This window comes from Bufo bufo, chromosome 2 (assembly GCF_905171765.1).
Source record: "Bufo bufo chromosome 2, aBufBuf1.1, whole genome shotgun sequence".
Taxonomy (NCBI): Eukaryota; Metazoa; Chordata; class Amphibia; order Anura; family Bufonidae; genus Bufo; species Bufo bufo.
Window position 1 is genome coordinate 723,721,136 of NC_053390.1, and position 25,801 is coordinate 723,746,936.

Here is a 25,801-nt window from a genome sequence, read left to right on the forward strand (position 1 = left end):
GGGCTTTTTGAGCACAAAAATATGTGCCAAAAAGGAGACTTTTGTATTACTTACCAGTAAAGTCTCTTTCTCGCTCTTCCTTGGGGGACACAGGAAACCATGGGTATAGCTCTGCTCCCTAGGAGGCGTGACACTAAGTGAAAGCTGTAAGCCCCTCCTCCATCAGCTATACCCTTCAGCCTGGAGAGAGAGACTGCCAGTTGCGTGTCCAAGTAGTGAAAGATAACCACCAACCGGAAAAAAGAACTGTCGAGCCCCAACGGGGCAACCAAGCCGGAACCACAACTGTAAACCCAAATGAAGGGCGGGTGCTGTGTCCCCCAAGGAAGAGCGAGAAAGAGACTTTACTGGTAAGTAATACAAAAGTCTCCTTTTCTCGCCCATATTCCTTGGGGGACACAGGAAACCATGGGACGTTCCAGAGCAGTCCCAGAAGGGAGGGACCAGAACAAACTAGACCAACACTAGAGGCATCAATCAACTGCCGCCTGCAACACCAGACGGCCTAAAGCAGCGTCAGCCGACGCATGAGTATGCACCCTGTAGAACTTGGTGAAGGTGTGCAAGGAGGACCAAGTGGCCGCCTTGCAAATCTGCTCCGTAGAAGCCCGATTCCTCTGAGCCCAGGAAGCCCCGACCGCTCTAGTGGAGTGAGCGGTAACACCAAGGGGCGGAACCTTGCCCTTGGCGAGATAAGCCTCAGTAACAGCCATCTTGACAAAACGGGCGATAGCAACTTTGGACGCCGCCATCCCTCTGCGCGACCCCTCTGGAACCACAAAGAGCGAGTCAGTACGCCTGAAAGAGCTGGTTACCTCCAGGTAAACCTTGAGCGCCCTGACAACGTCCAGGCGATGAAGCTTCCTCTCCCGGGGGTGGGAAGGGGAAGGACACAAAGAGGGGAGAACGATGTCCTCGTTCAGATGAAAGGCGGAGACCACCTTAGGAAGGAAGGAAGGGACCGGACGAAGAACCACCTTGTCCTGGTGGAACACTAGGAAAGGTTCCAGACAGGAGAGTGCAGCCAATTCGGACACCCTCCGAAGAGAGGTGACGGCTACAAGGAAAATAACCTTGCAGGACAGAAGTCGCAAGGAAACCGTCCGCAGAGGCTCGAAAGGAGAAGCCTGGAGCGCTGAGAGAACCAGGTTCAGGTCCCAGGGCGGTACCGGAGGGCGGTACGGGGGAACCGCGTGAGCCACGCCCTGAAGGAAGGTCTTGACAGGACCAAGGGGGGCCAGTGGGCGCTGAAACAAAATGGACAGCGCAGACACCTGACCCTTCAAGACCCAGACCTTGGGCAAGTCCGCTCTGCAGGAAGGACAAAACGGTGGGGAGAGAAAAGCGGAGCGGAGGAATCCCCAGATCGGCACAGAACCCCAAATAGGTCCTCCAGGTCCTATAATAGATCCTAGAAGAGGACGGCTTACGGGCGCGGATCATGGTGCGGACGACGTCCGCAGAAAAACCCCTACGTGTCAGGACGGTGGTCTCAACAACCACGCCGTCAAACGTAGGGACCTTAAACGCGGGTGGAAGATCGGTCCCTGAGAGAGAAGATCTTCCCTGGCGGGCAGCGGCCAGGGCGCGTCTGCCAGGAGCAGTATGAGGTCGGCATACCAAGACCGGCGGGGCCAGTCCGGAGCGACTAGAATCACCGAGACACCTTCCGCCGCGATCTTCCGAAGGACCTTGGGCAGGAGTGGGATGGGAGGGAATATGTATGGACGCGCGAAGCCTCGCCAAGGAAGAACGAGGGCGTCGGCTCCGCAAGCTCCCGGATCCCTGGCCCTGGACAGATAGGCGGGGACCTTGTGATTGAATTTGGAGGCCATGAGGTCCACATCCGGTATGCCCCAACGAAGGCAAATGGCCTCGAACACCTCCGGGTGAAGAGACCACTCGCCGGGGTCGACTGAGGAAGTCCGCCGCCCAATTGTCCACCCCTGGAATAAAAATTGCAGATAGAGCCGGGACGTGGGCTTCCGCCCAACGGAGAATGCTGGTGACCTCCCGCATTGCTGCAGCGCTGCGAGTGCCCCCCTGGTGGTTTATGTACGCCACGGCCGTGGCGTTGTCCGATTGCACACGAACTGGATGACCCTTCAGCAGATGAGTCCAGTGTCGCAGAGACAGAAGCGCCGCTCTCAGCTCCAGGACATTGATCGAGAGTTTGGACTCCGATGGAGACCAAATGCCCTGGACGGAATGGGGAGGAAACACGCCTCCCCAGCCCAAGAAACTGGCATCGGTTGTAACCACCAACCAGTTGAGCGGCAGAAAGGACCTGCCCAGAAGAGGGTACTGTAACCACCAGCGGAGAGATGACCGCACCGGAGGCGATAGATGGAAGGGATGATCCAGAGACTCCGGCGATTTGTCCCAGGAGGAGAGGATCGCCCGTTGGAGAGGGCGGGAGTGAAACTGCGCAAATGGGATCGCCTCGAAGCAGGCAACCATCTGCCCCAAGACCCGCATGCAGAAGCGGAAGGACGGTCGACGGTGGAGAAGGAGACCCCGAATCGCCCGACGGAGGGTCAGTCGTTTTTCCGAGGGAAGACGTACCTCCGCCGCTCCCGTGTCTAAAAGCATTCCCAGGAAGACCAGTTGTCTGGAGGGGGGAAGGGAGGACTTGGGGAAGTTGATGACCCAACCGAACCTCGCCAGAGTCTCTAGAGTGAGATCTACGCTGGCAACCGCTTGAGAAAGGGACGGAGCCTTGATGAGGATATCGTCCAAGTACGGTAGCAGAAAAACACCCCTGGAACGGAGTAAGGCCAAAACCGGGGCCAGGACCTTGGTGAACACCCGGGGGGCTGTTGCCAGCCCAAAGGGAAGGGCGACAAATTGGAAGTGGAGGTCCCCCACGGCGAATCGGAGGAAGCGATGGTGACACCGGGCTACCGGAACATGGAGGTAGGCATCCTGTATATCGATGGAAGACATGAAATCTCCCCGCTCCAGGGAAGCCACCGCGGAACGGAGGGACTCCATCCAAAACCGTCGAAGGAGGAGAAAACGGTTGAGCTTTTTGAGGTCCAAAATGGGCCGCACCGAACCTCCCTTCTTGGGAACTACAAAGAGGTTCGAATAGAACCCTTGGAACCTTTCCTCTAGAGGAACGGGGGTAATCACCCCCCTGTCCAGTAAGGCTTGAACAGCCGTGGAGAACGCAGCCGCGCTTTTCGGGTCCCGCGGCGGGCGGGAGCGAAAGAACCGATCTGGAGGGAAGGACGCGAATTCGATTTTGTATCCGGAGGACACAATTTCGAGAGCCCAGGCGTCGGAGACGTGAGCCATCCAGATGTCCCTGAAAAGGAGGAGCCGGCCCCCCACCCGGGTGGGTGGGGGCGCGCCTTCAGGCAGAGGACTGCTTTGCTGCGGGTGTGCGGGCAGCCTGCGGCCTGCGCCAGGAGGGCTGCGCCCGAAAAAACGGCTTCCTACGCTTATCCTGGGGAGGGGCCGAAGCGGTAGCTGTGGGGGGAGCCCCAGAGGTCCTGCGGGAGGACCGAAAACGAGACGCACCAGGGCGTCCGCGGGGGGCGCCCCTGGCTTGGGGTTGAGGAAGATGGGTGCTTTTACCACCCGTGGCCTCCGAAATAAGCTCGTCTAGGCGGACCCCGAAAAGGCGGGAACCCGTAAACGGTAGCCCCGCCAAGGAACGTTTGGAGGCAGCGTCCGCTTTCCAAACCTTCAGCCAGAGTTCCCTCCTGACGGAAACTGCCAGGGCGGAGGAGCGTGCTATAAGGGCTCCCGCATCAAGGGAGGCCTCACAAACAAAATTCCCGGCCCGAATAATAAGCTGGGCCAAGGAACGTAGGTCCTGGATGGGGACGTCCGAGTCCAACTCCTGTTCCAGCTGCGCACCCGAAGCAGAGATTGCTTTACCTGCCCAAGCAGAGGCAAAAACCGGTCTGAGGGCAGAACCGGAGGCAGCAAAAATGCCCTTGGAAAGGGTCTCCATGCGACGGTCCTCCGCTGACTGAAGAGAGGACCCGTCGGGAACAGGGATGGCCGTGTTCTTTGACAGACGGGCCACAGGGGGTCCACCTTGGGTGGGGACGACCAGGTGGCCACGACATCGGCTGGAAAAGGATAGCAAATGTCCAGCTTCTTGGGGTTGACAAAACGGGCGTCCGGGCGAGCCCAAGCCTTAGACACCACGGAGGAGAAATCAGAGTGGATTGGAAAGACTTTTGAGGCCTGCCTGGGTCTGATAAAGGAGACGCTAGCTGCGTCAGAGCTAGGGGGATCATCTTGCACCTTAAAGGTGTCACGAATATCAGAGATGAGTTGACCCATCGCTGAGGCTAGCTTGGACGGCAGGGCCGAGTCCATTTCCAAATCTGAAACCGCCAATTCACCTTCAGAGGGCGAATCCTTTGGAGAGGAGAGGCCCGTCTGAGTGCGCACGCGTGGCGGGGAGAGGGAGGCATCCGAGGAGGAGGCTCGCTCTACTCTAAAACGCTTCTGAGAGTGCCTAGCTCGGGAGGGGTCACTAAGAGAGGGTGAACCCGCTGCAGCGGCAGAAGCGGTGGACCCGGAGGGCGCGACAGTAAGAGTGGCGTCCTGCGGGGTAGGCGGCCTGTCTATTAGGCGGCCCACGACATGAGTGAGGCTTTCCACGGCCTGGGACAGGGATCTAGCCCAGTCAGGCGGGTCAGAGGAAGCAGGGAGCGACACAGCGGGCGACTGAGGATGCGGTGGAGCTCGGCATGCAGGACAGTGCGGATCAGACTGCCCCCGGGGAAAGGGTTCCCTACAAGCGGTACAGGCATGGTACCAAGGCTTGGCAGCTGCAGAAGGGTCTGACATGGTGGAAAAAATGTTGCACTTAAAGTGGGAGACCCCAGGGAAAAAACGGAACGGGGATTACACCCAAGCAACAGTACTGGTGGCACGGAGGGGGTTAACAGTCCTACCAGACCCGGATGATGCAAGCGGCAGCAGCAAGGGCAGCAGACTAAAGGAGGCTGTGGAGGAGAGGCAGCAGGCACGGAGATGAATAGCTTCAGGATCGGACGGCAGAGAGGATTCCACGCAGCACTAGAGATGTGGAGCCCGACGAAACAGGAAGTAGCGGAGCGCATGTAGGAAGCTCCGCCCCCCCCTGCCGCGCTGAAGGAGAAGCAGAGCCGCGCGCGCGCGGCAAAATGATTTAACCCCCGAGGTAGATGAAGTGCCGGCCAAGATGAAATGGCGCCGTTCGCGCCAAGTAAGCGGCCCCCGCCGCGCCTGGATGTGGCAGACGGCCTCCTGCCTACAGCCGTCCCCCTGATGCCCTGCCGCTAAAGAAGACGAAGTCCCCCCCAAATGATGCCCGATACAGTTGCCGGCCCCGATATGCCCATGTGGGGGGGGGGGGGGGGGGGGGGGGTTGATGATGGAAAAAACGCTTGCCTTCAAGCGTAGATGTAGCAGCGGTGGGAGGGAGGGAAGGGGAGGCTGGAGCAGCCACTCTCACCATACGCTGTCTTCGCCCTCAATCCATCCAGCAGGGTCGCCCCTTCAGCTACTGGCACCGCAGTGGCAGGAAGCCGGGGGAGGGACTTGGCGTGCGGGCGACCCTTGAGCTGGCGGGACGCAGGGGAGTGAGGCTGCCCTGGTCCACCTTGTCTTCTGTGGGGGAGGCGGCAGTGCGGAATTACCGGTACTGGCGCAACTCAACCCCGGGAGAAACAGAGGGGTCTAGTGCGCCTCTGTTGTCCCTGTAAGTAGAAAAAAACCGAATTAAAAACAACAAATAACGCAAAAAATTAAAAAATTATAGGGAAACAACCCTGCCTAAGCAGGGAGTGTCTTGCCTCCTTGGACACTAAGCAAAAACTGGCAGTCTCTCTCTCCAGGCTGAAGGGTATAGCTGATGGAGGAGGGGCTTACAGCTTTCACTTAGTGTCACGCCTCCTAGGGAGCAGAGCTATACCCATGGTTTCCTGTGTCCCCCAAGGAATATGGGCGAGAAAAACTCGTCTTATACTCGAGTATATACGGTAAATGAAAAAGACAAACACAAAAAAAATAAAAAATTCACCTTTTCAAACTGTTTTAGGTCCAGTGCCGAGCTCCTGTTTCTGCTGCTCTGACATCCCATCAACACGCAAATTACCACTGTGGCCCAAACAATTAACATAGTGTGCTCTCCACATCCATTTCTGCCCCATTGAGAATGAATGGGTCTGCACCCGTTCCCGATATTGTGGAACGGATGTGGACCTATTTGCGGATGTGTGAATGGACCCTAAAGGGGTTATCCGAGGCTGGAAATGTTCCCCCCCATACACACGGGCCCCTCACACTGATTCTACTTACCTGGCTCCCCGCACCACTCCTGGTCCCCGAACTGCCGCAGCTGCTTCTCCCCGTGCGCGGATGAAAACATCCGGGGTGCGGTGATGATTTGACTCCCTAGCGTCTTCCGATAAGTAGAATCTGTGTTAGGGGCCTGGGCATATGGGGGGGTAGGGGCATTTCCAGCCTCGGATAACCCCTTTAATAGTTACAAGTATTTTCAGACGTGGTGGTGCAAATGATGTTTATTTTTATTATAGGGAAAAGAGGTGATTTGAATTTTTTTAAACTTTTTTTTACACTTCTATTAAGTCCCTTAGGAGACTTGAACATGCCCTTGTTAGGCTACTTGCACACTTGCGTTCCGCTTATGAGTTCAGTTTGAAGGCTCTCACAAGCGGCCCCGAACGGATCTGTACAGCCCCAATGCATTCTGAGTGGATGCGGATCCGCTCAGAATGCCTCAGTCTGGCAGCGTTCAGGTGTCCGCCTGGCCGTGCGGAGCCAAACGGATCCGTCCAGACTTACAATGTAAGTCAATGGGGACGGATCCGTTTGAAGTTGACACAATATGGTGCAATTTCAAACGGATCCGTCCCCCATTGACTTTCAATGCAAAGTCTGGACGTATCCATCCGTCTGACTAACTTTCAGACTTAGAATTTTTTCTGAAAGATAATGCAGACGGATCCGTTCTGAACGGATCCCATCGTTTGCATTATAGGAGCGGATCCGTCTGTGCAGACACCAGATGGATCCGCTCCGAACGCAAGTGTGAAAGTAGCCTTAGATAGTTTGTCCCATAGACTGCAATGAGTCATCATTCAATACGTTCTGCAGACAGGCCTCCAGAGGAACGTATTGTTGTGGTAGCCCCGAGCCTTCCAAAGGCTTGAGGCCATCACAACGAATGAACAACTTCCTCGATCTCCGCACAAGGGGGCAGGTCAGGGCCCAGGAGCGCAGCGCTCCCTGAGAAAAGCCCCTCAGATGCTGTGGTCACAACCAACCATGGCACCCGAGGGTGTAAACATGTAATCAGCGTTCTTGCTAATCACAGACATCAGCTTCAGTTGTCTGCTATTTAGAAACAGCAGAAACCTGGCGGCTATGGTGTCCGCTCAGCTTCTGAGTGGGTGTCATGTTTAAAGACCCAACTTTGGCTGTACATGTATGGTGGAGATCAGGGAAGATCTACCGTACATGTGGGGCGGATGTCGGGAAGAGGTCAAATATAGTATATACAGGTTCGTTTTGTAAAGCACAAGGTATTTTAGGTTTACTGCATTCACAAAACATTCAAAGACTTTTTTCTATCAATTAAATTTTTTCGAAGGTAAATAATACATTAAGGAAGAAAGTGAAATTGCTAAAAAATAAAATAAAATAAAATATCACATGAAGAAAGGATACTCACAGTTTACTCTCTGATAGGGTGAGTTTATCTCTCAGCAGCTGAATCTCGGATTCTTTCTCATGGGTACTTAAATGACTCTGGAACTCCTTCTCTCGGTTAGTGGCCAGCAAAGTCTCCAAGTTCTTAATGGTCAGCCTCTCACTTGCTAGCTGTTTCTTTAAAAGTTCAGTTTCAGACTTCGTATCTTCCAGTTCATCTAACAGCTGGAAAATATACAAAATAATATAAATTTATGAAAAAGATGAGCAAATCAGCGTTTTTACTAGAGGTATGCAAAAGACTTAGGCTGGGTTCACACCTGAGCGTTTTACAGCGCGTTCCTACGCGCTGTAAAACGCTCAACAGGCAAAAAACAATGTTTCCCTATGGGCATGGTTCTCACCTGAGCGTTTTACAGCGCGTACGAACGCGCTGTAAAACGCCCTACGCCCCAAGAAGTACAGGAGCTTCTTTGGGGCGTATTGTGGCAGTTTTTCATTGGATTAATCACACAAACGCGCGTACTAGGCGCGTTTCCAAAATACAAAAACGCCCCAAAATACGCCTCAAAAACGCCTGTAAAAAGCGCTCATCGAATACGCTCAGGTGTGAACCCAGCCTAAAGTCGGCCATAGATATTAAATAACTGTCGCCCAAAAGTTATTTCTCCCGACCCCTCTAAACAAGCAAGCTGCTCAGCTGTTCCCATAACTCCCATCGTAGTGAATGGAGACAGCCAGCAGGGACCCCTGTCCTAGAGATATCCGGGGGATATACCAAATGTCTAAGATGGGAATAGCATTTCAGGTATAGCGAAAGGCAGATACTTGAGTACAATTTTGCCATTTATTCAATGAAGAAACATTGAGGCAGGCATTCATGTATCTTTGACACTTTTTCATAGATCACCCAATTTTGCAGATGTATAAACAGCTGAATATCAATTATCTGTTCATTGTGGAACTATTCTCCTTAAATGTATGGGCAGTGGAAAACTGAACTTCTGTAATATTGCAATTGATACAGCAAGGCTACATTCACATGGACGTATTTTGCTTCCGTGTCCATTCCGTTTTTTTAGAGGATAGGATGTGGACCCATTCATTTCAATGGGTCCGCAAAAAATGCGTGTGCTGTCCGCATCCGTGTGTCCATTCTGTAGCCCCGCAAAAAATATAGAACTTGTCCTATTCCTGTCCGCTTTGCGGACAAGTATAGGCATTATTACAACGGATCCGCAAAAAAATGGATGCAACACGGATGTCACACAGACTTCATCCGTATTTTTTGCAGATCCGCATTTTGTGGACCGCAAAATACATATGGTCGTGTGAATGTAGCCCAAGGCTGCATTCACACAAATGGGAAAAACGCGGTGTGATGGCTGTTTTTGCGACGGCCATCACGCGATTATTTTTAGAACCAATAAAAGTCTATGGGGATTTTTTTTTGGTCCGTTTTCAAGGCCAGACGGACCCCACTGAAATTAATGGGCTTTTTTTAACCACTTCACATCCGGGCCATTTGCCCCCTTCCTGACCAGGCCTAATTTTGCAAATCTGACATATCTCACTTTATGTGGTAATAACTTTGGAACACTTTTACTTATCCTAGCCATTCAGAGATTGTTTTCCCGTGACACATTGTACTTCATGATGGTCATAAATTTGAGTCAATATATTTCACCTTTATTAATAAAAAAATTATAATAATCAAAAAAAAAATAATTACAAATTTGCCAAAAGTTTAGAAAAATTCGCAATTTTCAAAATTTCTATTTCTGTGCTTTTAAAACAGAAAGTGATACCTCATAAAATATTTATTACTTGACATTCCCCATATGTCTACTTTATGTTGGCATCATTTTGGAAATGTCATTTTACTTTTTTAGGACGTTAGAAGGCTTAGAATTTTAGAGGCAATTCTTAAAATTTTTAAGAAAATTGCCAAAACCCACTTTTTAATGACCAGTTCAGGTCTGAAGTAACTTTGTGGAGCCTACATAGTGGATACGCCCATAAATTACCCCATTGTAGAAACTACACCCCTCAAGTTACTTAAAACTGATTTTACTAACTTTGTTAACCCTTTATGTGGTCCACAAGAATTAAAGGAAAATGGAGATCATTTTTTTCATTTCACTTTTTTGGCAGATTTTCCATTTTATTCCATTTTTATCTTTAAACACATCGAGGGTTAACAGCCAAACAAAACTCAATATTTATTACCCCGATTCTGCGGTTTACAGAAACACCCCACATGTGGTGATAAACTGCTGTACGGGCACACGGCAGGGCGCAGAAGAAAAGGAACTCCACATGGTTTTTGGAAGGCAGATTTTGCTGAACTGGTTTTTAGATGTCATGTCCTATTTGAAGCCCCCCTGATGCATCCCTACAGTAAACTTCCAAATAGTGATCCCATTTTGGAAACTAGGAGATAAGATGCCAGTTTTATTGGTACTATTTTTGGGTACATATGATTTTTTGACCATTCATTATAACACTTTATGGGGCAAGGTGACAAAAAAATTTGTTGTTTTAGCACAGTTTTTATTTATTTATTTTTACAGCGATCTAGAAGGCAGGGACACCCTTCTCTAAGGGTTGCCCTGCTGTCACTGACAGCGGGCAACCCGATCTGCAGCTGCACGATTATTTTAGGACCCAGCAGAATCGAGGGCACTACTGGGCGCTATATTTATACTGGAGGGAACTATTGGGTGGCATTTTATATACAGGGAGCATTATAGATACTGAGGGCCATATAATGACTATTATTTATACTCTGGGCACCCTGGTGTGTATAATATAACTGAGGACAGTTCAGGAGTTGGAATGTTCCAAAAAAACGTCTTTGAAAAACGGTCATTAAAAACTAACAAATGGGCAGAAAATGGATGCACACATGGCCAGTGTGTTCATTTTTAATGGCTGTTCTTTTTCACTGTCGTGTTAATGTATCCTAAGTGTATTGCTTTACATAAAATGGGAAAGAGCGCAACCTATTGGCAGCAGAGAAACAGATTAGAAAAGAAAATAGTCAGCTTTTTTCAGAAATTGATCTGCTCTTGTCCATATAGTAGCCAATAATTTCAGTGGTTTTGTTTTGCATAGCAAACAAAACCAGTAGATAAGAGGAGCTATTTCTGAAAAACTAATCTTTTTTTAAAGAAAGCTTCCCCAACATGCCTAGACAAAAATGTTGTGTTTAGCACTAGAAGGCCGGGACTTACTCTTTCATACTCCATATTTCGTGCAGTTAGTTGTCTGGAGAACTGCTCTTTACTAGAGTCCAGCTTAACACACAGTTCCCTCACTGATGCCAAGTCAGACAGTATCAGAGCCTTCTCATCTTGCTCACGTCTGAGATGCTCCTCAAGTTTGGACAAGGCCTTGGCCATAGAAGATATTTGAGTTTCATAGGCCTGATGAGCGTTCATGTGCTGCAAAAGAAAAATTCATATGTTAGCGTATAATTGGCAACAGTCTAAACCTTTCTGTCAGGTGTCTTGAACTTACTGGCAGCAAGAGTAGTCTACAATAGACACAGGCTTGGGGTTCTCAGGGCGGTTAGGGAATCGTTAGGGACACAATGTCAAATTAGTGGGGGGGGGTTTTTGCGCTTGAACCCATGGAGTTTCTATGTATCCTACGGTATATTCTCCATTTGTATTGAATTTAAAAAGCTTGTCTGGCAGTTTTTACATTTCTCAGAGAAGCACCCATAAAAGAAAAAAAGAAAAAGCTCAACTCAAGGGTCCATTCACACGTCCGCAAATGGGTCCGCATCCGTTCCGCAATATCGGGAACGGACCCATTCATTCTCAATGGGGCAGGAATGGATGCGGAGAGCACACTATGTGCTCTCCGCATCCGCATTTCCGGAGCGAGGCCCCGAACTTCCGGGCTTTGGCTCTGCAAAAAAAATAGAAGATGCAGTTCTATGGGGGGTGCCGGCCGGGGGTATTGCGGATCCGCAAAAAAACACAGACTTGTGAATGGACCCTAAAGGTCCCTCCGTTCCAGCACTGTGGGCTCCTGGAGAACATCAGGAGGTAATGAATATTCAGGACTCATCCTTATGCATTGGAGCTGTTCAATACAAGATTTTGGCGGCAGAATCAAAAGAAAGTGACCCAGCATTTTGCTAAGGGGATCTGTCACTAGTTTATGCTGCCCTTAGTTAGGACACCATAAAACTGGTGACAGATTCCCTTAGCTCATGATTGCACAAAGACACAGATTAGCTGTTTTAGGCTCCGTCCACTGTGTTGTTTCGGGGACCAGCGTAAGGCAGCTCAACACCCTTTCACTCGACTGAGGGCTGAGCTGCAGTATCCTGGAAAGGTCACCACAAGTGGATGGAACCTTATGCCTCTGGCGCCTGTTTGGTGGGGCTGTGGTGTGTTGGACCTCTTCGGATCGGATATCGATGACCTATCCTGAGTACAGGCCATCACTCTCTAAGTCCTGGAAAACCCCTTTAACAGAACAAATAATAGATATGTGGAACATAAGAAAACGGTAATTGCATTACTGAGCCCTACCTCTTGGACTTCGTTTTCCAGGTCTTCTAGTCGGTCTCGAAGATGTCTTCTATCAGTATCCACAGAGAGCAGCTCCATCTTTATAGAACTGCTTTCACCAAGAGCATTTTGTGCCTTAATTTCCCATTCCTCAGCCTGGCTATGAACCATTCTGAACTGATCCAGAAGATCTCGATTCTCTTGTTCCTAAAAAGCAAGGTATGTGAACGTTTCCACTACTGACCCCAACCTCGTATGCAAGAAGCACAAAAACTATAGAGAATGGTTTCATTTTTACTATAAAGCTGATCGAATATACGATCTGAATACAAAACATTTGGGCCAGCTTCTATTCGTACAGCATGCTCGTGTTTTACGCCATCTGTTGCAGCGACGTCTGCTACACCATCATGTACGGTTATAAATATCAATCCATTACAGAACAGCTAAGATTACAGTGAACAAAAGCTTGAGTCTAACAGAATACTGAACAGCGCTCACCTTGGCAGCCATTAAGGTTTCAATTCTAGAAACCTCAGAGATGTAACCATGCACTCGAAGTTTTAATTCTTCTTTTTCGTGTATTGCAGTTTCTAATTCCAGTGTAACAGTCTAATAAAATAATAAGATATAGCACATTACATAAGAAAAGTCACACTGTAAATCCGCATACAGACTGCAGCAGCTGAACAACGTGGATGCCACTGATTTCTCTGAATCACAGTGATTTGGGGCACAACACGTGTTTCACACCTGTGTCACGCCCAAGTATTTCAGTATAGTCATAGGAATGAATGGGGTCTCTGTGCAACTCGAACACAGCTGGATTTTTTGCTATTCGGATGTCACGGTTGCAGCAAATGTGTGAGTCGCCCTGTGACCCCATTCATTCCAATGGCTTCTCTGCTACACTTGGGCGTGACGTAGACTTGCAACACGTGTTGCCACCAAAATCACCTTGTAGCTGTATCCTAAATATATGGAAAATCGATAACCATTATTGTCACAAAAAGCAAACTGCTTCACAGATCATATCAACAGGGGATGTGATCACATATGCATGCATAAGATGAAGCAGTCTGTCAGGCTCGTAGTGCTCTCTGTGCTATTTATGAGAAGTGACTAAGGAATGCAGTGCAGTAAAAAAAAGGAAATCATAGTGTAAAAGAAAAAAAAAAATTTTTACTTTTTTATGTATCTCCTGTATAGAAACACCTTCAACAGGTTTTACATATATCCCCATGATAGGTTGGGGGGGTTAATAAATCTCAAGCACTATATACCATGTAGAGTTAGCCCATATCACAGGATCTTATAATTATCATTACATCTAGCAGGACATTTTTTAACCTCTACCTGATTCTCTCTAGCCATGGTGGCCAAATCATCCTGCAATCTTCTATTCTCCTTCAGAGAGATTTCTCTCGATTTCACATTTTCTGTAAGATCAGCATGGGCAGAGTCAAGTTGGCGTCGAAGACTGGATAGCTCGCGATCTTTGTTACTGAGCGCATCTTTTAACTGGCTGCAAATTAAAATATTAAAAATCATCATTATTTGAAATCCAGGGAAAAAAAATTAAAAATGTGCTAACTTTTAGGCTAGGTTCACATTGGCAGCTTGTGAAAGAGGCCCTTACGAAAAAGGGTAGTAGGGTTGCATAATGACATGGTCAGTATTTCGATACTAGTTTAAAATTTTCAGATCCGCGCTGCCAAGGTCAGGAACATAAAAATCCGAAGAAGCAAGGTGGACTCAGTTTCTCCTCCTTTCTTCTCCACACGATCACACAGATAATCATTGTCGTTGGACTTCAATGCTTTCCACACTCCCAATCTCAGGGCAGACTGGAAACTTAAAGTGGCCCTGGAAAAACTACTAAAAGTGGCCCGTTTTGTAGGCAGGTCCAAATTGTTGGAAGGCAGGACCAGCTATATCATATTGTGGCACATTATGCCAACCCAACAGAGCCAAATACCACAGTCCATCATAAAATACTGCCAGCATCACAAAATACATCCCCAAAAACTTCCACTGGCCGGCCGTGAGGAGAGCCCAGGCGGCCCACCGGGACATTTCCCTGTAATGTCTATGGCCAATCTGCCCATGATCTCTTCCTATGTTCCTTCCCAGAAACACAACAGAGGGGATCCAAATAGTGAAGCACTGCAGCAGATGGAATCAGCCAAGGTAATTTATTTTACTTGCAAAAGATGTATAAAAATCACACATCATAAAAGCCAGCTGTACAGGCAAGCCTAACCCAGGTTTCGCCTCGTTTTTTCAAGGGCATTAAAAATGGCACCTAGTAATGACGCAGTGACTCTGCACATTGAGGGGATAATGTGGATGCCTGGTGCACCTGAGAACAGGGGTGGACTGGCCATAGACCCCACAGGCAAGTTTCCCAGTGGTCTGATGCTCCGGGGGCTGCCCGAGTCCTCTTCATGGACACCAGCCAGGTAGAAAACAATCTGATGTTTTCGGCATTAATTAATGCGAGAAGCACCAGGTACTTCTACATTTGGCCGGTGGCCGCAGATGTCCTCTTGAATTAAACCGTATTGCCATTCTCCGGCGGGAGCGGCAGTATTTTGTGCTGCACTGTGGTAGTTGGTTCTGCTGCACTAAGGTATTGCAGGCTCAGCCTACTTCTGTGTGTTGCCCCACCTTCTGTCAATTTGGACCCACCTACAACATGGGGCCGCTTCTCGTTTTTTGTCCCCCAGGGCCACATTAAGTTCCCAGTCCGCCCCTGCCTGAGAACTACATAGGCCTGTCACATACAATGTGTAACAGCACAATTACTCTGTGCAGAGGTCAGGAGAGAGTAGATAAGCTGTGGCAATCAGCTATTGCGAATGGTGTATCCTGTGTTATGTCATTCTAATCTTACCAGTAAGGATAAGCAGATGACTGCAGTAAACAGATCTGTACAGTGCAAGGAGTGGTGCCTAGTATTAGTCTTAGTGGCCAGTGTGAAAACTGCAGGATTTCATGTTTTTAATTAAATATAGATATTGACATGGAAAATTAAAAATAACCACCAAAAATTTGTTAAAAATATGTTTAACATAAAAACGTGATTTTTTTTCCTGATAATACATTCAATTTAAAAGACTGACTTTACATATGCCAGTCTTAGTATAAAGTCTTCCAGCACAAAATAAGCCAAGCATCTATTAATAAATTTGGTGCCTCTCCAAGCGGTCCGTACTCCAGAAATTCAAACCTGCACAGCTATGACCTGGAGTAGATTTGCACTATGATGTATGTCAGTTTCTGCTGTAAATGAAAGTAAAGCTACATGCACACGACCGCAAAAACTGCTGCTCGGATGCGGACCCATTCACTTCAATGGGGCCGCAAAAGATGCGGACAGGACTCATTGTGCTGTCCGCATCCGCTGCTCCGCTCCGTGGTCCGCAAAAAAAATATAACCTGTCCATTTTGTGGACAAGAATAGGCAGTTATATCAATGGCTGTCCGTGCTGTTCCGCAAATGGCGGAATGCACACGGACGCCATCCGTGTTTTGCGGATCCGCAATTTGCGGACCGCAAAACACACAACGGTCGTGTGCATGTAGCCGAAATCTGTGGGCCGTGGGAGGCTATGCCCCCTCCCATTTTTCTGTGCCATTTTTGTGCCGAGAAAAGCGATGTTGCAAATTATGACGCAAATATGGTGTGCTGCATAATTTGCAACTTTTTTATGGTGGCGTAACCATATGAAAAACGTGCCTCGCTAACTCTCCATATGAATAATAAAAACCACTACACGGACTTACTCGACAGTAGCCTCGAGCTCAGTCAGGGTCAGCCGTAAGTTGGTTATTGTCTTTTGCTGGAAGAGAGAAAAGCTTTTACAACTCAAACGGTTTTAAAGATATGAAAGATTTCCCAGAGAAAATCGACACAAGGAAAGTCGTGTAACATACTTTATTATCCATGTTCTCATCTAAACTTGCAACACGCTCCGTCTTCTCATCAACTTCATCCTGAAGGTTATCTTTTTCCTTGTCCAAGATAGAAACGGTGTTCCTGAGAACGGTCATTTCAGTTGCCTGAGCAGACACCTTGTGGTTTAATTCACCTTAAAGGCAAACAAAAGCAAAGAAAAGTTAAAGGGGTTGTATGCTTTTTTCCTCAGGATAGGTAAATATATTATATTTATATATATATATATATATATATATATATATATATATATATATATAATGACACCCCTTTAAACATACCAAATAAAAGCATCAGTTCCATGTAGATAGTATATTACAGTCCTATCTCCAGTGAGTGTGTTAAAGAGCAGAAGAATCAGAGTAGATTTATATACAGTTTTGGGGGTTCATTATAACTTATATGTTGCACATTTAAATTCCTGATAGGCATAGTAATCAAGTGGGTGGTTCGCCAACACATATATAGGAAGCATAGCGATTTAACAGAATCTTTTCTCGCAAACCTATATATCAATCTGCCTTGTTCCTCCTGGTCATGTTGCCTGCATTTTCAAAATGACAGGTTCCCTTTAAATTTTACAGTCAGTCACTGTATGAGACTCAATGTGATCAGAAGAGAGAGCGAAGATCATGCAATAGGGGATATCTGATAGCAGAAAGTACTTTTTCATCTGTATTCGATTTACCTATTCTATCTTCTAAAGTGCCTATCTCTTCTTGTGAGAACTGCAACTCGTTAGCTTTCACAGTAAGGCGATGCTGGAGGTCTTCCATAGACTTCTGAAGTTGCTCCGTCAGTAACCTGTATCAGAAATAACACTACATTGTGATAAAAGTAGTTACAATGCTCAGAAGGGAATGAGCAAACAATCGTATTTTTCGACAGGGTGATTAAAAAGGACCTTTCACCGATTCTTACTCTATGAACTAAGTATACAGACATGTGGAGCGGCGCCCGGGGATCTCTCTGCACTTACTATTATCCCCGGGCGCCGCTCCGTTCTCCCGCTATGCCCTCCGGTATCTCCGTTCCCTAAGTTATGGTAGGCGGAGTCTGCCCTAGCGCTGGCCAATCGCATTGCAGAGCTCACAGCCTGGGAGAAAATAACCTCCCAGGCTGTGAGCTCTGCGCTGCGATTGGCCAGCGCTAGGGCAGACTCCGCCTACCATAACTTAGGGACTGGTATCTCCGCCTACTATAACTTAGTGAGCGGAGATACCGGAGGGCATAGCGGGAGAACGGAGCGGCGCCCGGGGATAATAGTAAGTGCAGTGAGATCCCCGGGCGCCGCTCTCCATGTCTGTATAGTTAGTTCATAGGGTAAGAATCGGTGAAAGGTCCTCTTTAAGAACAATATATATTATGTACAGTACAACATACATTATTATTATTACTGACTGTGTCGAGTAGGACTACCTATGGCCGGAGCTGGTATGCATGGGGTTTGGCCAGGTGTTTTTTCCCTTCTCTGGATCAACTTGCAGGATAACAGGCTGAACTGGATGGACAGATGTCTTTTTGAGCCTTATAAACTAAACCATGTTTACCTCATGGGTGAAATTGCTACATACTGCCCCTAGGGCAAGGGTTAAAGGGGTTCTGCAGTTTGTTTAAACTGATGATCTATCCTCTGGATATATCAGCATCTGACCGGCGGGGGTCCGACACCCGGGACCCCCGCCAATCAGCTGTTTGAGAAGGCAGCGGCGCTCTCACTGTTTACCGCTAGCCCAGTGACGTCACGACTAGTATCAACTGGCCTGGCCGGGGCCAAGCTCTGTTCACTTGAATGGAGCTTGGCCCCGGCCAGGCCAGTTGATACTTGTCGTGACATCACTGGGCTAGCGGTAAACAGTGAGAAGGCTGCAGCGCCAATGACTTCTCAAACAGCTGATCACTGGGGGTCTCGGGTGTCGGACCCCCGCCGGTCAGATGCTGATGATCTACGCAGAGGAAAGATCATCAGTTTAAACAAACTGCAGAACCCCTTTAAAGTAAATGGAAGAGTATCGGAATACTTCAATTTGGGTAGAGAAACTAGACACGGGTGCCCTCTCTCTCCTCTTCTTTTCGCTCTTGCAATTGATAGCGTACCTATGTCGCAGGATATTATGGGTCTTAACAGAGGGAGTAGGAAAGAGGGGATTTCGCTTTCAGAAGATTATATACTTCTGTACATAGTGTTATGCCTTTTCAGAAGTGTAAACAGTTATATTTACTTATTCTAGTTGATATTCATTGCCTTTAACCCCTTCAGGACCGGGCTCATTTTCACCTTAAGGACCAGGCCATTTTTTGGAAATCTGACCAGTGTCACTTTAAGTGCTAATAACTTTAAAACGCTTTGACTTATCCAGGCCATTCTGAGATTGTTTTTTCGTCACATATTGTACTTCATGACACTGGTAAAATGAAGTCAAAAAGGGCGGCCTGCAAGCGCTTACATGTGATGGAGACGGATCTATTGGAGACCCCAGTTTGGGATAACCCCATGTTCCCTGATTTGTTGATTCTACAGGATAAAGCATTCTGGAAGGAGCGCGGGGTTATCACGATGGGAAATCTATATACTAATAATGTATTGAATGACTTTGAATCTATGAGTCGTAAATATGCACTACCAAGGCAGGCATTCTATAGATATCTGCAGTTGGGACACGCTCTGCAGTCGCATTATCGGAATTCCCCAGTCCTTTTTTCCTCTTTTCCAATGATTGGCATAATACGCTCTCAAGGGCCGCGAGGCTTCATCTCAGTATTATACACTCACCTCTTGGATGCCAAGCTGAAAGGTACCCCGATGTTAGCATTAGATAAATGGAAAGCTAAGATTCCTGACTTATCTAACGAAGAAATAGAGGATATACTAGAATCCCCCACATTAGTGTCACCGGCCTTAAATAACAAATTTATTCAAGTATGCATAATACACCAAAGTTACTTAACCCCGTCCAGACTATTCAGGATAGGCAGACGTGCTCATTCCGAATGCCACAGATGTACATCAGAGGGAGCTGATTTCTGGCACCTTATCTGGGCATGTCCAGTATTACAATCATTCTGGAGTGAGGTTGTAAACTTACTAGCAGATCTCATAGATAACACACTCTCACTAGATCCGAAAACTTGCATATTTGGAATACTGGATGAAACTGTATATTCACATCATACTAGGATATTTCTAAGAGAAACATTATTTTTAGCACGCAAGGCTATAGCTATGAGATGGATGGGCGACAGGGCGCCCTCTCTAACGCAGTGGAAACAATTGGTTAACACTATCATACCATATGAAAACATAGTGTACAAGAACAGAGGCAGCTCATCCAAATTTCAAAAAGTGTGGGGGAAATGGTGCTTGTCTTCTAGGACAGCCTATTCAGCTAGAAGACTAATTGAAGCCTTAAATGCAGAACAAGTGGGATAGAAGTAAAACCTTGACATGTGGAAATTGTGGGTACAGGTAAAAGCATTAGGTACTATGAGGAGTGTGGTACTAAAGAACTTTATTCGGCTATGCAAATATCTCTTGTCTGGAATAGAAAAAATGTACAAAGATTGGATACAGCAAAAAAGTTTATTCTGTTTTCCTTTTTTCTCTTTTATTTTGCAAAGTCATATCATTTTATATGTAATTGCTAAACTAATGATGTACATTATGTCATAGAATGTGCTCAAGGTCTGTCATCATACTTGACTTTGTGTGTTCAATAAAAAATAAAAAAATGAAGTCAAAAAAATTATTTTTTTTGCACAAAAAAATACCTAATTTACCAAAAATTTGGAAAAATTTCCAAATTTCAAAGTTTCAGTTTCTCTACTTCTGTAATACATAGTAATAACCAAAAAATTGTGATGACTTTACATTCCCCATATGTCTACTTCATGCTTGAATTGTTTTGGGAATGATATTTTATTTTTTGGGGATGTTATAAGGCTTAGAAGTTTAGAAGCAAATCTTGAAATTTTTCCGAAATTTACAAAAACTCAATTTTTAGGGACCAGTTCAGGTCTGAAGTCACTTTGCGAGGCTTACATAATAGAAACCACCCAAAAATGACCCCATCTAAGAAACTACACCCCTCAAGGTATTCAAAACTGATTTTGCATACATTGTTAACCCTTTAGGTGTTGCACAAGAGTTATTGGCAAATGGGGAGGAAATTTGAGAATTTCATTTTTTTGTCTAATTTTTCATTTTAACCCATTTTTTCCACTAACAAAGCAAGGGTTAACAGCCAAACAAGACTGTATCTTTATTGCCCTGACTCTGCCGTTTACAGAAACACCCAATATGTGGCCGTAAACTACTGTACGGCCACACAGCGGGGCGTAGAGTGAAAAGTGCGCCGTTTGGTTTTTGGAAGGCTGATTTTTATGGACTGGTTTATTTACACCATGTCCCATTTGAAGCCCCCTGATGCACCCCTAGAGTAGAAACTCCCTAAAAGTGACCCCATCTAAGAAACTACACCCCTCAAGGTATTCAAAACTGATTTTACATACGTCATTAACCCTTTAGGTGTTGCACAAGAGTTATTGGCAAATGGAGATGAAATTTGAGAATTTCATTTTTTTGACTAATTTTCCCTCCCTAACCCATTTTTTCCACTAACAAAGCAAGGGTTAACAGCCAAACAAGACTGTATCTTTATTGCCCTGACTCTGCCGTTTACAGAAACACCCCATATGTGGCCGTAAACTACTGTACGGCCACACAGCGGGGCGCAGAGTGAAAGGTGCGCCGTTTGGTTTCTGGAGGGCTAATTTTGCTGGACTGGTTTTTTGACACCATGTCCCATTTGAAGCCCCCCTGATGCACCCCTAGAGTAGAAACTCCATAAAAATGACCCCATTCTATAAACTACACCCCTCAAGGTATTCAAAACTGATTTTACAAACGTTGTTAACCCTTTAGGTGTTCCACAAGAATAAATGGAAAATAGAGATTAAATTTCAAAATTTCACTTTTTCGGCAGATTTTCCATTTTAATATTTTTTTTCCAGTAACAAAGCAAGGGTTAACAGCCAAACAAAACTCTTTATTTATGGCCCTGATTCTGTAGTTTACAGAAACACCCCATATGTGGTCGTAAACTGCTGTATGGCCACACGGCAGGGCGCAGAAGGAAAGGAACACCATATGGTTTCTGGAAGGCAGATTTTGCTGGATTGTTTTTAGACACCATGTCCCATTTAAAGCCCCCTGATGCACCCCTAGGTTAGAAACTCCAAAAAAGTGGCCCCATTTTGGAAACTACGGGATAAGGTGGCAGTTTTGTTGGTACTATTTTAGGGTACATATGATTTTTGGTTGCTCTATATTACACTTTTTTGTGAGGCAAAGTAACAAAAAATAGAAATTCAGAAATTTCATCTCCATTTGCCATTAACTCTTGTGGAACACTTAAAGGGTTAACAAAGTTTGTAAAATCAGTTTTGAATACCTTGAGGGGTGTAGTTTCCAAAATGGGGTCATTTTTTGGAGTTTATACTCTAGGGGTGCATCGGGGGGGCTTCAAATGGGACATGGTGTCAAAAAAACAGTCCAGCAAAAACTGCCTTCCAAAAACCATATGGCGCTCCTTTCCTTCTGCGCCCTGCCGTGTGGCCATACAGCAGTTTACGACCACATATGGGGCATTTCTATAAACTAAAGAATCAGGGCAATAAATATTGAGTTTTGTTTGGCTGTTAACCCTTGCTTTGTTATGGGAAAAAATGAATTAAAATGGAAAATTTGCCAAAAAATAGCTGTTTTGGCACTGTTTTTATTTTTTATTATTTACAACGTTCATCTGACAGGTTAGATCATGTGCTATTTTTATAGAGCAGGTTCTTACGGACGTGACGATACCTAATATGTATACTTTTTTATTTATTTAGGTTTTACACAATAATATCATTTTTGACACAAAAAAAAAACATGTTTTAGTGTCTCCATAGTCTGAGAGCCGTAGTTTTTTCAGTTTTTTGGCGATTGTCTCAGGATGGGTATCATTTTTGCGGGATGAGATGACGGTTAGATTGGTACTATTTTGGGGTGCACATGACTTTTTGATCGCTTGCTATTACACTTTTTGTGATGTAAGGTAACAAAAATATAGCTTTTTTGACACAGTTTTTATTTAATTTTTTTTACAGTGTTCACCTGAGGGGTTAGGTCATGTGGTATTTTTATAGATCAGGTTCTTACGGACATGGCAACACCTAATATGTCTACCTTTTTATAATTTATCAGGGTTTTACACAATAATATTTTTGAAAAAAAAATAAATCATGTTTTAGTATCTCCATAGTCTGAGACCCAGAGTTTTTTTATTTTTTGGGCCATTGTCTCATGTAAGGGCTCATTTTTTGCGGGATGAGGTGACGGTTTGATTGGTACTTTTTTGGCGTACATGCGACTTTTTTGATCACTTTTATTACCTTTTTTGGGAAGTAAGGTGGGCAAAATTTAAATTTCCTCATAGTTTTTATTTTTTTATAGCGTTCACCGTGCGGGGAAAGTAACATGACCGTTTTATAGATCAGGTCGTTACGGACGCGGCGATACCTAATATGTGTAGTGTATTTTATTTTTTTTATTTTTATTCAGTGATAAATGTGTTTTTTTGAAACTTTACTTTTTTCACTTTTTTTTTTGACCCAGACCCACTTGGTTCTTGAAGATCCAGTGGGTCTGATGTCTGTATAATACAGTACAGAACAATATATATTGTTCTGTACTGTATTTTACACTTGTCTGAACAGATCTATGCCTTTCAGCACAGATCTGTTCAGCACCATGGACAGCAGGACGCCTGAGAGGCGTCCTGTTGCCATGGGAACCTTCCCCGTCTGCTCAGTACTGGTCAGAACTGCGCAGACGGGGAAGGGTAAGTACAGGGCTGAGGGGGGCTCTCTCCCTCTCCCATCGGGGGGCTGCAAAGGCACAGCAGCCCCCCGATGGGAGAGGGAGGGAGCTCCCTGCGCTGTTAACCTTTTCCATACAGCGGTCCGTACGGACCGTTGTATGGAAAGGGTTAAACGGCTAACATCGCATCGCAGATGTCAGCCGTTTATACCAGGGTGCCAGCAATGTGCTGGCACCCTGGTATCCCCACTAGACACCAACGATCATTGAAGGGGAGGCGGGCGGGGGATCGCGATCCCGCCTGCCGCACCGCCCGCCTCCCGCACATTGCCGCACCTCCTGCGACACCCCCCCTGCACCACCCGCCCACATAACATCATTCAGGGGTGCAGGGGGGGTGAAAAAGCTTTATTTTGGGCATACTAAAGTTTCTGATCCCCGCGGTCCCTGAAAGCGCTACAAACCGCAGGTCTGAATTGACCTGCGGTTTGCAGCGATCGCCGACATGGGGGGGTCACAGGACCCCCCTCGGCATTGACCTAAGGTGCCCGGCTGTGTGTGACATCCGGGATCTCAGCGCTGTCACCATGTCTGCAGACATGGTGACAGTTTATGCCATGACGTGTATACTCATCATGGCGCGCTAAGTAGCAGTGCGCCATGACGAGTATACTCGTCATAGGTGGGGAATATTTTCACACTTTCTCCTTCTCTGATCGCTTCCCTGACAGGAATTGGGGCGATCAGAGAAGGAGAAGCACATAGTCCCTCCCTAACCCCCCCTTACCTGCCCCGATGCGCTGTGATTGGTCCCTCTGCAGTAATGGACCAATCACAGCGATCGCGGGCGGGTCAGAGCTACAATACAGCTCCTGCCGGCTTCTCTGGTTGCCTAGCAACCCCAGCACGCCGGCTTCACTGAAGCTTAAGCGCTTCGCTCCCTGCGCTGACAGTGAAACCCGATCACGTACATGCACGTGGGGATGCGGTGAGGCACCACATTCCCCCACGTACATGTACGTGATGTTGCGTGAAGGGGTTAAGAGCAATGTTGGTTTATATTCACTATTTTGTATGGATTTTTAACGTAGGCCGAAGTCAGTCAATGGGAAGATTACTGCATCGTTCAAAAGGAACTAGTGTTATTGTAACAATCTATTATACATTTAGACAGTTAGAAGATACACAACACCTGCAGAAGTAGAGGCTTCATTGTATTTCTTATCTGAACATGAATTTCAGTGTGAGAATTGTCTAGATGTTCCTCAAAGTATATATTCATGTATCAAAGTTTGTCCCTCAGCTCTGAGACAGACAAGGCCTCCAGATGTCAGAGGTGTGTAGAATTGAAGATGTCAGGCATGTATGAGTTCACCCTTAATGGTATGATGCTTATAGAGCTTATACAACAGAGCCACGTAGGTATGAGCAGGTAATACTACACCAGTAGCAAAAGTGCATTCTGGGTAGCGTAATGACGTCACATTCCTTATCAATGTACACGCCTATCCAACAATGTTTGGAAAGTTCCAAACTAGGAAGGTGTGCTCATCTGATAAGTGTTGGTTAAGAAACTACATACCAAAAAGAGGGGGGGACCACAAAAAGAGGAGAAAAATAAAGACAGAAAGGGAGATCTCTGGAGAAAGATTTGGATTATCATAAAAACTCTTGAGAGCTGACTTCCCCTAGACTCTGCCCATCACCTACATCCTTGGGTAATGTATACTGTTGTTATATGTAGTATTGATATGAATTAATTGGCTTGATACTAAGCCAGATACACGCTTATTTGCGGACGTGTAACGTTAGTTGCTACATCAATATTTTCGCTGATTTCAGTTACAATGCATATAACTGAATAAAGGAGATAATATTGGAGAAACTCTCTCATGGGAATATTTATTCCCCAGTCTGATATCAAGCTGATAATTTGTAAGTTTTATTGCAATACTACCATTACCCGAGATTAGTCATCGTTTTGGGCAGAGAAAGGACTCAAATCTGTCATTTTCTTGATTGAGTTTCTGTGCATAATCAATTGATTTTATATCTCTCCTAATTGAAAGCAGTATTGCATAATATTCTTGTGTTGGTTGAGTAGTGTTCTGTTTGCACCATCTAGTTGCGAATTCTGGGTACTGCATATCATTGAAATTTACATTGATTAATTTTTGATTGTATTCTAAATTATTGTATAATAAATCATTTATATTTTTCCATAGATGCTTGTACCCTGTTCTTGCTGATTGCACAAAATAATTAGGTTCTCGATCGAAGGCGTTTATATATGTAAACCTCACGGATCAATTTAATTTGCATAAATTTTCTTTTGATCCAATAGTATATATATATATATATATATATATATATATATATATATATATATATATATATATATAATTTTGTGATTCTCCATATTGGCTTTCCATCACATTATACACAGCTCGTATCCATGGTATAGGGTGTTGCCTATGCGCACTTCCAGCCTTTCCCTATAGTGTGTAAGCACGGCCACTGCAGCGGGATTGCAGGGTGGTCCTAACCACTGATATGTATTGTGTATAATGTGATGGAAAGGAGGCAATATGGACAATCACAATACATTAGTAAGTGCCTTATATTAACTGCATGATAAATGCCATTTACTGAAGTTAGACAACCCCTTTAAGCATAAATGTCTGGCACATCAAATGGGACCACGGCATCTGATCAGCCCGGAAGCGGTAGTCGCGCAATTCCGGTCCGGTAACAGCATTCCTCGACTGAGAT

The 25,801-nt window shown here is 46.0% G+C and overlaps 1 protein-coding gene across 3 annotated transcripts in view; it reads right to left on the reverse strand.

Moving 5' to 3' along the window:
- Positions 1–25,801, reverse strand: part of CEP135 (centrosomal protein 135) — a 96,771-nt gene that overhangs the window by 10,642 nt on the left and 60,328 nt on the right. For all 3 annotated transcript variants that reach the window (XM_040418828.1, XM_040418827.1, XM_040418829.1), the window contains 8 exons: positions 16,859–16,974; positions 16,152–16,306; positions 16,002–16,057; positions 13,569–13,737; positions 12,714–12,824; positions 12,234–12,419; positions 10,920–11,129; positions 7,706–7,908 (listed from right to left, as the gene is read on the reverse strand). In XM_040418828.1, coding sequence (XP_040274762.1) covers positions 7,706–7,908; positions 10,920–11,129; positions 12,234–12,419; positions 12,714–12,824; positions 13,569–13,737; positions 16,002–16,057; positions 16,152–16,306; positions 16,859–16,974 — 1,206 coding nt within the window. The remainder of the gene's footprint in view (positions 1–7,705; positions 7,909–10,919; positions 11,130–12,233; positions 12,420–12,713; positions 12,825–13,568; positions 13,738–16,001; positions 16,058–16,151; positions 16,307–16,858; positions 16,975–25,801) is intronic.